The sequence below is a fragment of the Borostomias antarcticus genome (genome assembly GCF_949987555.1).
Source record: "Borostomias antarcticus genome assembly, chromosome: 22".
Taxonomy (NCBI): domain Eukaryota; kingdom Metazoa; phylum Chordata; class Actinopteri; order Stomiiformes; family Stomiidae; genus Borostomias; species Borostomias antarcticus.
Genome location: NC_140255.1, coordinates 16,188,078 through 16,200,817, shown reverse-complemented (window position 1 = coordinate 16,200,817; position 12,740 = coordinate 16,188,078). Strand labels below are relative to the sequence as shown.

Sequence of the window (12,740 nt, the reverse complement as noted above, 5' to 3'; positions counted from 1 at the left end):
TCTTCATTCTAACCTTGTTTGCAGAGTGAAGCCAATAATCTCCCTAAATCACAGCCCTGGCGCTGCCGTAGTAACGGTCATTATGGTGGCCATTGCACCCCGCCTCTCTCTGTCTCGCCCAGTAAAACTTCGAGCAAAATTACTCCATTTCACAGCCAAACAACAATTTCATGGCTGGGCAGTTGCAGAATAATTACACATGGCCCCCAGTAGGGCAATCGATCAGCCCTCTGCACTGCTCTGAGAAACAAGGCCCTGTTCCTGAGAGCTGGCTTCTCACAAAACAAACGAAAGCATTGCCACTGAAAGCTTTTCAAAACTGCTATTGGCCAAAAGACAATGGCAGACGCAAGCACACTTTGCTGATACAGTCTGACATTGTAAACAGGATGTGGCTATTCTCTGCCACCCAACCTCCTTCTCTGGCTAAAGAGGCTAGTCATTAAGCTAGGGCTTGTATTGAAACAATACAAATAATTGCAAGGACCACTGCCAGATGTATATTGAGAGGTAATCAATATCCCAGCAAACACTCATCTTTGAGAGTTGTTTCAAGTATGATGATTCAGATGTGGACCCATCTCCGAGAAGAAGTGAGAACGATAGTCGAGGGTGAAGGAAGTATTGATGAGAGGTGCCACTGAGAGATGACTCACCGTGAGCAGACGACAGGAAGGTCTCTGGATCAGTGAGGCAGGTCTCTTGGGCGGTGAGAGGTCTCTGGGGAGGTGAGGCAGGTCTCTGGACCAGTGAGACAGGTCTCTGGGGAGGTGAGGCAGGTCTCTGGGGAGGTGAGGCAGGTCTCTGGGGAGGTGAGGCAGGTCTCTGGGGAGGTGAGGCAGGTCTCTGGGGTGGTGAGGCAGGTCTCTGGGGTGGTGAGGCGCTTCACGCCCCCATGCTGGGCTGGAGCCCTGTCGATTCCCCTCCAGCGTGGACGGCCAGACAACAGCTGTACACACAGGCAAGCACAGAAAGAAGACAATCAAACTCAAAGAAGGTTGTGCAACAGGCGAGTACTAACAAATATTGGAGCACAGTGGACACATCTTTGTTTGGACCTGAGTACATTAGCATTCACGTCCTGAGAGAGGTTACACAGTATTATATTCCCCTCAGAGTCCATAATAACTTTTAGTCGTGCAATCACTAATGGTAAAATGGTAAATGGACTGCACTTACAGTATATACTATAGCGCTTTCATCCAAAGCGCTTCACAATGGCCTCTCATTCACCCATTCACACACACACACATCCACACACCAATGGCGACACCTGCCATGGAAGGTGCGAGCCTGCTCATTGGGAGCAATTTGGGGTTCAGTGTCTTGCAACCAAGGACGCTTCGACATGTAGACAGGAAGAGCCGGGATTCCAACCGCCAACCTTACAATCATTGAACAACCCGCTCTATCACCTGAGCCACAGCCGCCCCTAAACTAAACATTGTGCTGTAGGAATAAAGTGATAAATGTACAGTAGGTGTAGTCACCCTGACTGGGGATGGCTTGACATACTGTGCTGCATCAATAACTATACATCAAGTCATTCAGCATTATGTGACATTACAGTAAAATGTTTGAGATGGAGAGACAGGTGGGGCTTGAGACTTCTGCAATTTCCGTGTGACAGGTGAGGCTACAGTACATTCTCTATTTGTTTTATTTGTTGTATTTTTTATCTTATCTGTTAGCTCTCTTAGCATATCTTTGTCTGACGGTTCTCTTCGTCTCTCACTAGGATGACCTGAAAAGACTCACGAATGACCAGTGAGAGGAACAGCAGAGCCTGTGAGAAAGTAGTCAGCATTCCACCACTAGGAACTATAGAAACATATTGTCAACATCCCCGACCTCATCCCACACAGCCTTGCTGCCGAAGGTCCCTGCACCAAACTCAACAACCTAGTGAGGTCCTGTCCTCACCAACCAGTGTAGCTGGCTGGCTGCTTAACACCCTCTTCAAGCACTCGCCTTAGAACAAAATGGAATGCCGTGCATGAGGGATGAATGCCACTGGTGCACAATAGGGCTCTTCAGACAAACACTGGCTCACAGTAATCGAGCCATACACACACACACACACACACAATTTGCGGGTGTCGCCTGTGGAAATTGTTCCCTGCATTTATCCCATCCAAGCTATCCTCCTCCAGGGGCAACCAGGAGCAGTGGGCAGCCATGGGCACCAAGTCCAAGTTTTGGTAGAGCATCTGTTCTTCTGCATGTTTTTTGTATTGGGTTCTTACAAACATAGGGAGAACATGCATACTCTGCACAGAAAGGCCTGGAAACCTTCTTGCTAGGTACTAGGTAGTGCACCACTGTGCCACACGTGAGCAGGGTTTTAGGGTTCAGTGTCTTGCTCAAGGATACTTTGGGACAGCTGGGAAAGCTGGGATTGAACCCGGGACCTTGCGATCCCCAGCCAGCCGCTCTACCTCCCGAGCTACGTGCCACCCCAATGCTTTATCAATGCTTTAGAGTTTTAGACTAGGTTGGCACTAGGAGTTTCAGACTAGGTTGGCACCACAGTACCTTAATGAAGTCTTGCTTAAGAGCAAAATAACAATTGGGAGGCGGAGAAACCATGGAGAAGGACTTTCGGTCGGCACCAAGGTGTTTCTGGAAGACCATCCGACACCTCAGGAAGGGAAAGCGGACCATCCAAGCTGTGTACAGCAAGGATGTGACACTGCTGACCTCTACTGAGGAGGTTGTCGAGCATTGGAAGGAGCGCTGTGAGGAACTCCTGAACCCGACTAACCCACCCTCTACGATCAAGGCAGAGCCGGAAGATGATGGGGGGTCATCATCAATTTCCCTGGAGGAGGTCACTGAGATAGTCAAACAACTCCACAGTGGCAAAGCCCCAGGGACTGATGAGATCCATCCAGAAATGCTGAAGGCGCTGGGTGTTGAGGGGCTGTCTTGGTTGACACGCCTCTTTAACATTGCGTGGAAGTCCGAGTCAGTGCCAAAGGAGTGGCAGACTGGGGTGGTGGTCCCAATATTCAAAAAAGGTGACCAGAGGGTGTGTGCCAATTACAGAGGCATCACATTGGAAAAAGGCAGGTACTTTCAAAACTTCTTGGCAGGTGATAGGATGAATCTGTCTATCACTGTCTATCACGCACTAACTTCAACTGCTCCTCGCTGTCGTCACCCCTAAACCCGCCCAGCGTAGCTGTTTTTCTTCATAAAACGCTAATTGGAGAGATCGTTTTCCGATCTGGCACAAACGAATCAGTCGGAGAGTATCCAGATTGATGTGCGAGAGAAACAGAATGTGAGCTTGTGAGATCAGGATGGTCTCATGAGGCTAAGTTAGCTTGGCAAAATCAAGAGCGAATTTTCTCTCCCCCTGGAATTCAAGGTGAGATTCTTATCATCTGTTCTCATTCAGTATTTAAAAAGGCAACAGTGAGCTCACTGTGAGGAAAAAGTTAGAGAACAATAGTTGGATGAGTTACGTCCCCTGCAGACAGATTGACTCAGTCACAGCGGACCTTCTGAGTCAGCCATGTCCATGTGCTTAATATAGTCGCGCGGCAGCGTTGGAGGGTTTGGGGGCGCCGTAGCTCCTGGCGCAGGGGGGATCGAGTTGCTTTGGCCAGGACAAAGCTCTCAGTCCTGAGCAATACTCTCCTATCTACCTGCTGTCAGCATTTGGGCACAAAACATGTTCAGGTATGTAAACCACTGCCAAAGCAGCACCATGACAACGCCTTCAAGGTCTCCCACTCCCAGCAGTCTCCCAGGTGACTACCAGGACATGAGAGTCCCAGCAGTACAGGTGACTAGCAGGAGATGAGACAGTCCCAGAAGACTACTAGAGAGCCCCAGCAGCCAGGCAGTTTTCTGACAGAGGGGCTGAACTGAAAGGCAGAGTGTCAGGCTGTGAAGACGCCTCGTATCATTATTTACAGAATCAAAGGAGGGCATGGGAATGTGTTGAGATGCCTTTGGAGAATACTCACCTCATTAGAGGGATTCAGCATAGTCATCCTCCACACCAGGCTGTTTCCCTGTGCTGTACACGTTGTGAGGAATGTAAGGAACACCTCTGCTGCTTTCACACCATGTTAAATCTTATGATTCCTGTGAGACAGATTGGTGCTACCAAGTATGCAGCTACTGTTTGACAGTGCTACATGCCTTGCCTGTTTGCCTTCCAGATCTGAGGAGATGGCTCTGGTCAGGATGAAGGGGACCAACAAAACAAACAGACAGACAGTAAAACAGACACACAACACACAGACAGTCAAACAGATAGACAGACAGAAAGACAGACAGACAGAAAGTAAAACAGACAACAGACAGACAGACAGTAAAACAGACAGCAAGTAAAACAGTCAGAAAGTCAGGCAGATAGACAGACAGACAACAGAGAGTCAAACAGACAGTCAGTCAGTCAAACAGTCAGTCAGTCAGTCAGTCAAATGGACAGACAGACAGGAAGACAGACAACCAGACAGACATACAGTCAAATAGACAGAAAGCAGCCAGTCAAACAGACAGTCATATAGACTGGCTAACACTGTGTTGGCAGAAGCCCCTACATTACTTCCAGACAGACAGTCAAACAGAGAGACAGTAAAACAGACAGACAGACAGACAGACAGACAGACAGACAGACAGAGTCAAACAAACAGACAGACAGACTGACAGACAGAGTCAGTCAGTCAAACAGACTGTTAAACAGACAGTCAAGCAGACAGACAGATAAACTGAAAGACAGTCAGACAGACTATCCCAGCTGAGCCTTGTATTATTTCCATGACAGTTTACTTGGCTTCGATGACAGTTCATTTCTATGACTGCGCTTCCTGATGAAATAGCATAACGCATGCTCTCAGGGAAATGAATCAAATCATCCCAGAGGAGGACACCTATCCTTTACAGAAAAACATCGCGCATTTTCAGCACTGATAACATTCAGAGAGACACTCACAGCGCTCCAACTGGTGAATACGCTCAGAAAAGGCACACCAGACCCTCTTATACCTGATGGACAGTGTGCTGGACAGTAGGCCTAGCTAACACTCAAACATTAATTCCGAACACTTCCCCCCATTCCACAACCCTACCATTAATTCTAAACACTTCCCTGTTCCAAGACGTAATGATTTGACAGATGCAATGCTGTGGATAAATATAATATTTATTTTTTACCATTATCTATATAGGGAAAAGGCTTTGGAGACCTGGGTCTGTTTTTTAAATGTACGCTGGGAATACATACATGAAATAAATGTAGCAGCAAGAATACACAAGCAAGAAAGTACAACACAAGTATGCAGCACTATGGAAAGTCATATCCTGGTTCTGTACATCCTTCGTACAGTCGTTCAGACACCATCCTCTTAATGTAAAGTTAAAAACAACTATGTTGTTCAGAAAGTAGTTCAGACACCATCCTCTTAATGTAAAGTTAAAAACAACTATGTTGTTCAGAAAGTAGTTCAGACACCATCCTCTTAATGTAATTTAAAAACAACTATGTTGTTCAGAAAGTAGTTCAGACACCACCCTCTTGAAATGCCCCACAGGGGTCATGCAGGGACTCCAGCTTCAGCGTGTCCTGAACACAACTCAAAGCAGATGGTCTCCGCTCCCTCTAGAACAGAGGTTGCAGGTGGGGGGCATCTCTAATGTTAACCAATATTCATTAAACTTTCTTTACCATGGAGAGGCTTTATTTATTCATTCATTTATGTATCCTTTTCTTTGGGGTGGGGCCAAAGCTTTTTTCAGCCTCGTGAGACCACCCGAACCTCGTGAGCTCACATCCTGTTCCTCTGCACCAATCAGCCTGGCACAGGTGCTGATGGGTGTCAATCAGAATTATTAGCAGGGGATTGGATCAAACCAACTACGTTACCCAGCAGAGCTTCTGAATGCAGAGCTTCCTAATGCCGTCGGGTGAAGCACGAAAACATTTTCACCTGGGAAAAGTCTTGAATTCAGTTATTTGCTGTTCTTTCAATAAATGTATGGCCACCTGTATTTCTGATTGAAGTCCTGCTTTGCAGCATCAGCACCAGCCTCAAGGGCGGTGCCATTTTTATGATTTTCATCATCAACTAAACTGGACGCTGATTGGACACACAACACACAAACGGATTGCTTTTGAGTGTTGCCAGACTGATCCATGTAAAGAAACAGAATGTGAGCTCCAGAGATTAGGGTGGTTTTACGAGGCTAAGGTTTTTTAGGCCTTGCCTATGTTTTGAACTAATGGGCAATAATACGCTACTTTTTGGGCCAGCTGTGGCTCAGTGGGAGAGCGGGTCGTCCAATGATCGTACAGTGCAGTTCGAATCCCGCCTCCTCCTGTCCACATGTCGAAGTGTCCTTGGGCAAGACACTGAACCCCAAATTGTTCCAAGTTCTTGCATGGCAGCTGCCGCCATTGGTGTGTAAATGTATGTGTGAATGAGTGAATGAGATGCCATTGTAAAGTGCTTTGGATAAAAGTGCTATATAAGTGCAGTCTATTTACCATTTCAACAATATCCCGCTTCAGCACTAGATTATGCTCTTAGTCACTTGTTTAGAAAGGAGATGCACTTGTCAGTTCTGGCAAGTAGAAGAACACTGACTACATTAAATGCAATTATTGTAAGTCGCTTTGGATAAAAGCGTCTGCTAGATCACAGTCAGTAATCCCCTCAGGATCAATAAAGTATCTATCATTATGAGGAAGTGTGTCTGACCGTTTGAGTGGTACTGTATGTATGTATCATTTCATTTCATTCCCCATCTGGAGCAGTGTCTGTCTGGGCCTGGGCTGAGTTTCCCAGAGGCATCGTAGCGCTACGGTGAACGCCGTAGGTAAACTCTGGGATGCCTCTGGGAAGCGCAGCCCTGATCACTCCCCATGGGGAGATAAGCACTGAAAAACTAACTTGTTTAGGGCTGATCTGCAAAGACGTGGCTGCTGCTGTCCACTCTAGCATATTAAAACAAAGATGCGAGTGAGTGGTAGGAGAGAGAGAGAGAGAGAGAGAGAGAGGGGGGAGGTGGGGGGGGGTCTCTGAGGGGATGTGAGCTCAGAAGATGATTGTCTTTTGCACAGCCCAGGTGACTCTGGGGTGACTAAGAAGTGATTCCCATCCTCATATAAAAACCATGAGAACCATTCACCTTATTTTGCAAGAGCGTAGCCTGACTGTTTGTGTTTCTTCCTCATCAAATGTCTATCAAACCATACCGTAAGACCAAGCAGCAATACCACATCTTGCATCATAGTCAGAGAATAAGAAGTGGACAAAGTACCTCAATGTATGAAGTATCTTCACCTTCTGAACAGGCATTACTTACATGTTTTTGTTGAAACTGTATTACAAGCCTGAACACTGCTAAACTGTATAGCATGACGTTCAAGCCTCTGAACACACTGACTAGACAACTAAAACTAGACAAATCCAGTTCATCCCAGCAATAAAGCACAGTAGCATATAGAACCCACCCCAAAGCTAGACTCATCATCCTTATGGAATAACCAACTCATCCTTATCTCTAGGTTAAAGAAATGCATCCTGTCATTTGTTTATTGACAGTGATCAGTTGACAACAGGTCCCATAATTTCAATGCAGAGCCATCTGGCAAGCGTTGATGCAGAAGATGTAAATCAAGAATAGCGCGATAATTGTCAATTCCACATGAGTGCGTAAATCACCAGCTGGCTATTGTAAAGATAGACGAATCCAAACGCGTGCAAAAAAAGTCTGCTATTCAAATAAAGGCTACGGTACCTTTCTTGACTTTTCTTCAGCTTCCCTGAACGAGGCTGCGAGGCAGTTTGGCTGCAGTCGACTCTAGTGAAATTAGGCTATTCGCTTATTCCAACGCTCTGTCAAAACATATTTCCATCTTTCGTATGCCTTCTGCCATAAGATGACTGGGTTAAAAGTAGCCTAAGCTACTTTGAACCAAATAATGAGAATTCGAATCAAATCCGTGAATGCGTGGTACCACCGCCGGAACTTCACCACCCAAAATGTGATAAGCGCTGCACTCTCTGGATTCTTAGCAGTAATGACATGTGTGCTTCATAGCCTGCTTCATAGCCGCGATGTGGAGCACTAGCACGCCTATGGGAGCGTGTCTATGGTCCCACAGCCCAATGGTAATTCTTATTATTATAAATCAATCAATCAATCAATCAATCAAAGCTTTATTTGTATAGCGCATTATTGTATTATTAGGGGCCAAGCCCTGAAAGGACGAGGACCCTATTGTTATTGGTAGGATTCACTATTATTATTATTCTGACAGCTAACTCTGTGTGTGATTGGTCAAAAGTTTTCAAGTTTGTCACACACCTTGGAAAACTAGGCTCCAAGAAATATTGCATCGATTGGCCATATGGTGGCGCTATAGGAACCATTCTAATTCACAAAGTTTGAATGGGAATATCTCATGCCCTGTATGAATTACAGACTTGAAACTTTGAACAGACATTGTCTCTCCTCATAAGGAACAAATTTGCTTCAAGAACCCATAACTTCCAGTTATATACATTTTCCGCCATTTTTTTGTTTTTTTTAAACGCTTAAAATCGAACCTGTCCTACAAATGTATGAAACACACGCAATCTAGGGACCGATATCTACAGGACTATAAAGGCCGATTTTTGAAAAGTTACAAAAATATGCCTTTATGGGGCAACTCAGTTTGCAGAGTTTGATGCTTGGGCAGGGCTTATTACATAAAGGTGTATAATGTCTCAGTGGATAGACCAAACACCACAAAAAATAGCCCACAGGGAGCAGAGGGAACTAAGAGCGGTGTCAAACAAAAAGAAAACATCCCTACCTAAACCTACCTAGCTTACCTAAGGGAATTAAATTAAATAAAAAGTAAAACACGAAAATGCAAATATCTTTTAATGTGAGCTTTGCTTCGGAAAATTGATTGCGGTAATGTGATATACGTTGGGTGACTAGTTTAAGGAGATCAAATCATATTTACACCAGTATGGTCCTTTAAGTGTAGACACACGAGTGAGTTGCATTGACCTTGAGTGGCGGCCATGTTAAATTGTGTGTATTGACCTTCATAGAACGTGGAATTTAGCATTATAAGCCATGTTATAAGTTTATTTACATATACAACGGCTGATATCAAAGTTTCGGGTATAGCTCGAGATATAGCTTGTCGCCACTAACACACTCAATGGATCCATAGGCTACTGTAGGTGCAGACAAAATCCCTCAAAAACACTATAAACTCTCTTTTTCAAAGACAGGAAACTCACTGAGTGGTCACTGGTGTCCGTTGATGTTCTGGCAAAAAAAAAAAGCCAAAAAGCATGCTTGCCAATTACAATGCCCTTTAATGTCCATTGCATAACATCCATATAATAGCACAATTCTTAAGTCAATTAGTCAATAAGTCAATTATTAAGTAACCAAACAGTCTCTTTATTCTACTTTTGATTAGAAACCATTTTACAACATAGGTACAGAAGTTATAATGTCCAACTCAGCTGCTCTTTCTCATGGCAATCAGTTCTTCGAGCTTTGTGTATTGTGTTGATGATGGCTATGTATTTTGTCAAGAATACAACTCAAAATAACCGATTTGTAATGACATAAATGCATTCAATTTGAATGGATGACTGGCATTCTGGCCTCAAAGTAATATTACAGGAGAACTAGTCCTGGTTATGTGCATAAGCGTCACATGGGTGAAATCTCTGATGCTCCTCACAGAGATTCCTGTGATGTGACTCAGTTCCTCCACAATCTAAAACAAAAAAGTAAATCATTACATAATGCATTATCCCAGTCAAACCGTATTCCAGAATTTGCAATTGTAGATACACTCATCTGTTGAAAAGAGTTCTGTTAAAGACTAGTACCACCACCAATAGGCATTTTCAGCTTGACCCCCTCTGTCATAGTACTGTGAGAGAGCTACGTTTGGATGTCTCATTCACCTGTTCCCACATTGTGACACTGAGGATGTACGTGGCAACAGCAATGACTCCAACACCAAGGAGCATGCAATCTTCAGTTACAGTCACAAACTTCTCTCTGTTCACACACAGGAGGACACAGGTTCAGGTACCATAACTACTAAACATTACCCTGTCCACGGCTCATATGCAAAAGACTTTCTGATGGCCAGTTGGTCATTGTTTTCCTTGCAATGGTGTCATAAAGATTACAAGGTGTGATTTCATTGGTTGTCCTCACAGCAACTGAGTTTGAATTATAACAGTTGATGGTTGGGTATTAAAGGGAATGTAGACCATTCTGTCTCCTCTCTTCTTCCTGTCGTCCTTTTTCTCTTTGTCCATTCTACCCTGAGCTCTCTCTCTCTCTTTGTCCCTTTCTTTCTCTGTCCCTCTCTCTCCTCATACAGTAGGCCTCGACAATGAGCTCTCTCTCTCTCTGTTCGTCTCTCTCTTTCTCTCTGCCCCTCTCTCTCCTCAGGTCTTGGCCATGAGTTATCTCTCTCTCTCTGTCTCTCTCTAATCTCACTTCACAATGGTAGAGTAGGGTAGGATCTAAATCTTCAATTTGTAATGTGCTCCTTGTAATTGATTAAACTCATTTGCAATGTAATGAATAGACATTTGATTTAACATCACATTGGCCATTGTTGCTCTAGTTTAACCCATGATCAACTACTTTTTGCACATTGTTGTAATGATAATCGATAATCAAGATTTTAAAATGTTTTGGTAAGATGAATACTGTCCAGTTTACCCTTCTTTCAAGGCCTAGTTTTGGTTCTGTTACCAATAGGTGTCTTCAATGTCATACGAACCCAATATATATATTTTTTAATCTACACATTCCATGAGCTATATTGAGTACAGAAAAGGAAAGACTACCTCTGTTCATGAGATGGAAACAGGCATTGCGTGGTGGTCATGAGCAAGGAGTCGTAGATAGCAGTCCTCTGTAGGTAGGTGAACTGGAGGACATGACTACACAGATGGTGCAGATGGTCCACGGGGATGAAAGACTCGTTGTGCCCTGTAGATTGTCATTGCCAAACAGGAAGGCATTTATTTTTCAATTATGAGTGTAGAGCATAATCATCCCCTCTCACATCCACTGAGGGCTTTAAAAAATAAAATAAAATAAAAAAATAAGGGGAAAAAAGTATTCAATAAGGCCAACGAGTGCTCAACTTACCAAGCACTTCCAATAGTGTCTCCACATATGTCAGCGGATTGGGAACATTTAGCCTGAAGTCAAGGGCTTTCAAGATCACCAACTCTGTTTCCAAGAGGGTCTGTTTGGAGACGGTGTGACCCATGGAGTGCAGAAACCGTACAGCTGTATTGTTGTTGACAATCTTTAAAAAATAAAAAGGATTTAAATAGCCTTTTTATTTTATTAAATACATGATAAATATTTTTTTTCAGCAGTGGATGATTAAGACCTTAATGGTTGATCGGTGTCTCAAGACTTACACCACTGTGCAAGTAGAGTTTGCTGGCTAGTTGAACACTTGAAAAGACAATGAGAATGAATTTTTCATGCACTTTTTTATAAACAAGATCCTCATATTTCCCATGTTGACCTGCTGCAGCACCTTGAGGTGTGGGTGTTGTGAACAGATCTTCAAGGTACTTTATCATGAACCTGTAGAAGATAGATCAATCATTCACCAGAGACCACACATATAATCTAGTAATAACCAAGTCATACATTTGGGCACTTGCAGGAATCATACCTTTCATGTATCTCAACAGCCTGATATCCAACCAGTGGATCGAGTTTCAACTCATCCGTAATAAGGAACACGCATTCTGAAAGAACACATTAGTCTAGTTAGATCACTTCACAAGGTAGGATGGCCTCCATCATCTCTCTCACGTCTGACGTCACACTGACACTAGCACAAACTGTGCGTCTCATATATATATATTTTTTAATAAAATAGCCTATGTACTAGCAGCTATAACCAGAATCCTTATTTGGGCCTTAATTAGAGGCTTCAAAATCTCTTTATATTTCTTATAGGCCCACAAACAATAACCTAAATTGGACGTTTCAAATTTCGCCTACAAAATCAAACGGCCAGGTGACAGTTGGTCAGCCCTCTCGCTATAACTCACCTATCAGTCTTTTGTCTTTAAATTCTCCACTATATTTTGATATGGAGTTGAGTTTATCCTTATTTCTGTTGTTGAGATGTATGAGAAAGTCAGACAAAAGCTCATAGGAAACTTCGCCGAACTTCAGATTTTTGCGACTTGGAGAAAACTGAAATGTTTTCGCCATGTCAACTAGTATAGATAGCAGTTAACTTAGCTGACTAGCTTGATAGCTGGCTAGCTGCCACCTGCTGTTGTGGTAGTTAATAGTAGGCACCGCTAGGGGGAGCTCTACGTCTATATAAGATAGGTTTGGGCTGAGAATAAAGCAGTTGATTGAATCTTAATAAAGCAGTTGATTTTATTTAATTCTCACAGTATGGGGAGAAGAGAAGAGAATTAATAATGTGTAGAGCACTCATGGCGTTCCGTGTGTCTCACTATCACCTGTCTAAGTGATCTTACACCTGCCAGCCAATGTGGAGAATTGTAAGCAGTGCCCGGTAGGTGGCCCCGAACTATGGCTGTGCCGAAGCCTGAAGCAGGACGGAATGAAATCGAAAACGTTTGGAGGAGGACTTATTATGGTGTTGCACACATGCACGGCTGTTGGCTTAACGTCCTGCACATTTGTAGCAGAGTTCATCATAGAAAGGATAGGCACGGCGCCTCTCA

General features: G+C 43.9%; 1 protein-coding gene across 1 annotated transcript; it reads right to left on the bottom strand.

The window, feature by feature from the left end:
- Positions 1–685: 685 nt before the first annotated feature.
- Positions 686–12,252, bottom strand: cntd1 (cyclin N-terminal domain containing 1; the record flags this gene model as incomplete). The annotated part of the gene is made up of 8 exons (XM_084456134.1): positions 686–949; positions 9,656–9,754; positions 9,948–10,044; positions 10,851–10,995; positions 11,158–11,320; positions 11,439–11,610; positions 11,702–11,777; positions 12,087–12,252. 8 exons carry the CDS (start codon positions 12,250–12,252, stop codon positions 686–688), a joined length of 1,182 nt encoding a protein of 393 aa, XP_084312260.1.
- Between the last annotated feature and the right edge of the window lie 488 nt (positions 12,253–12,740).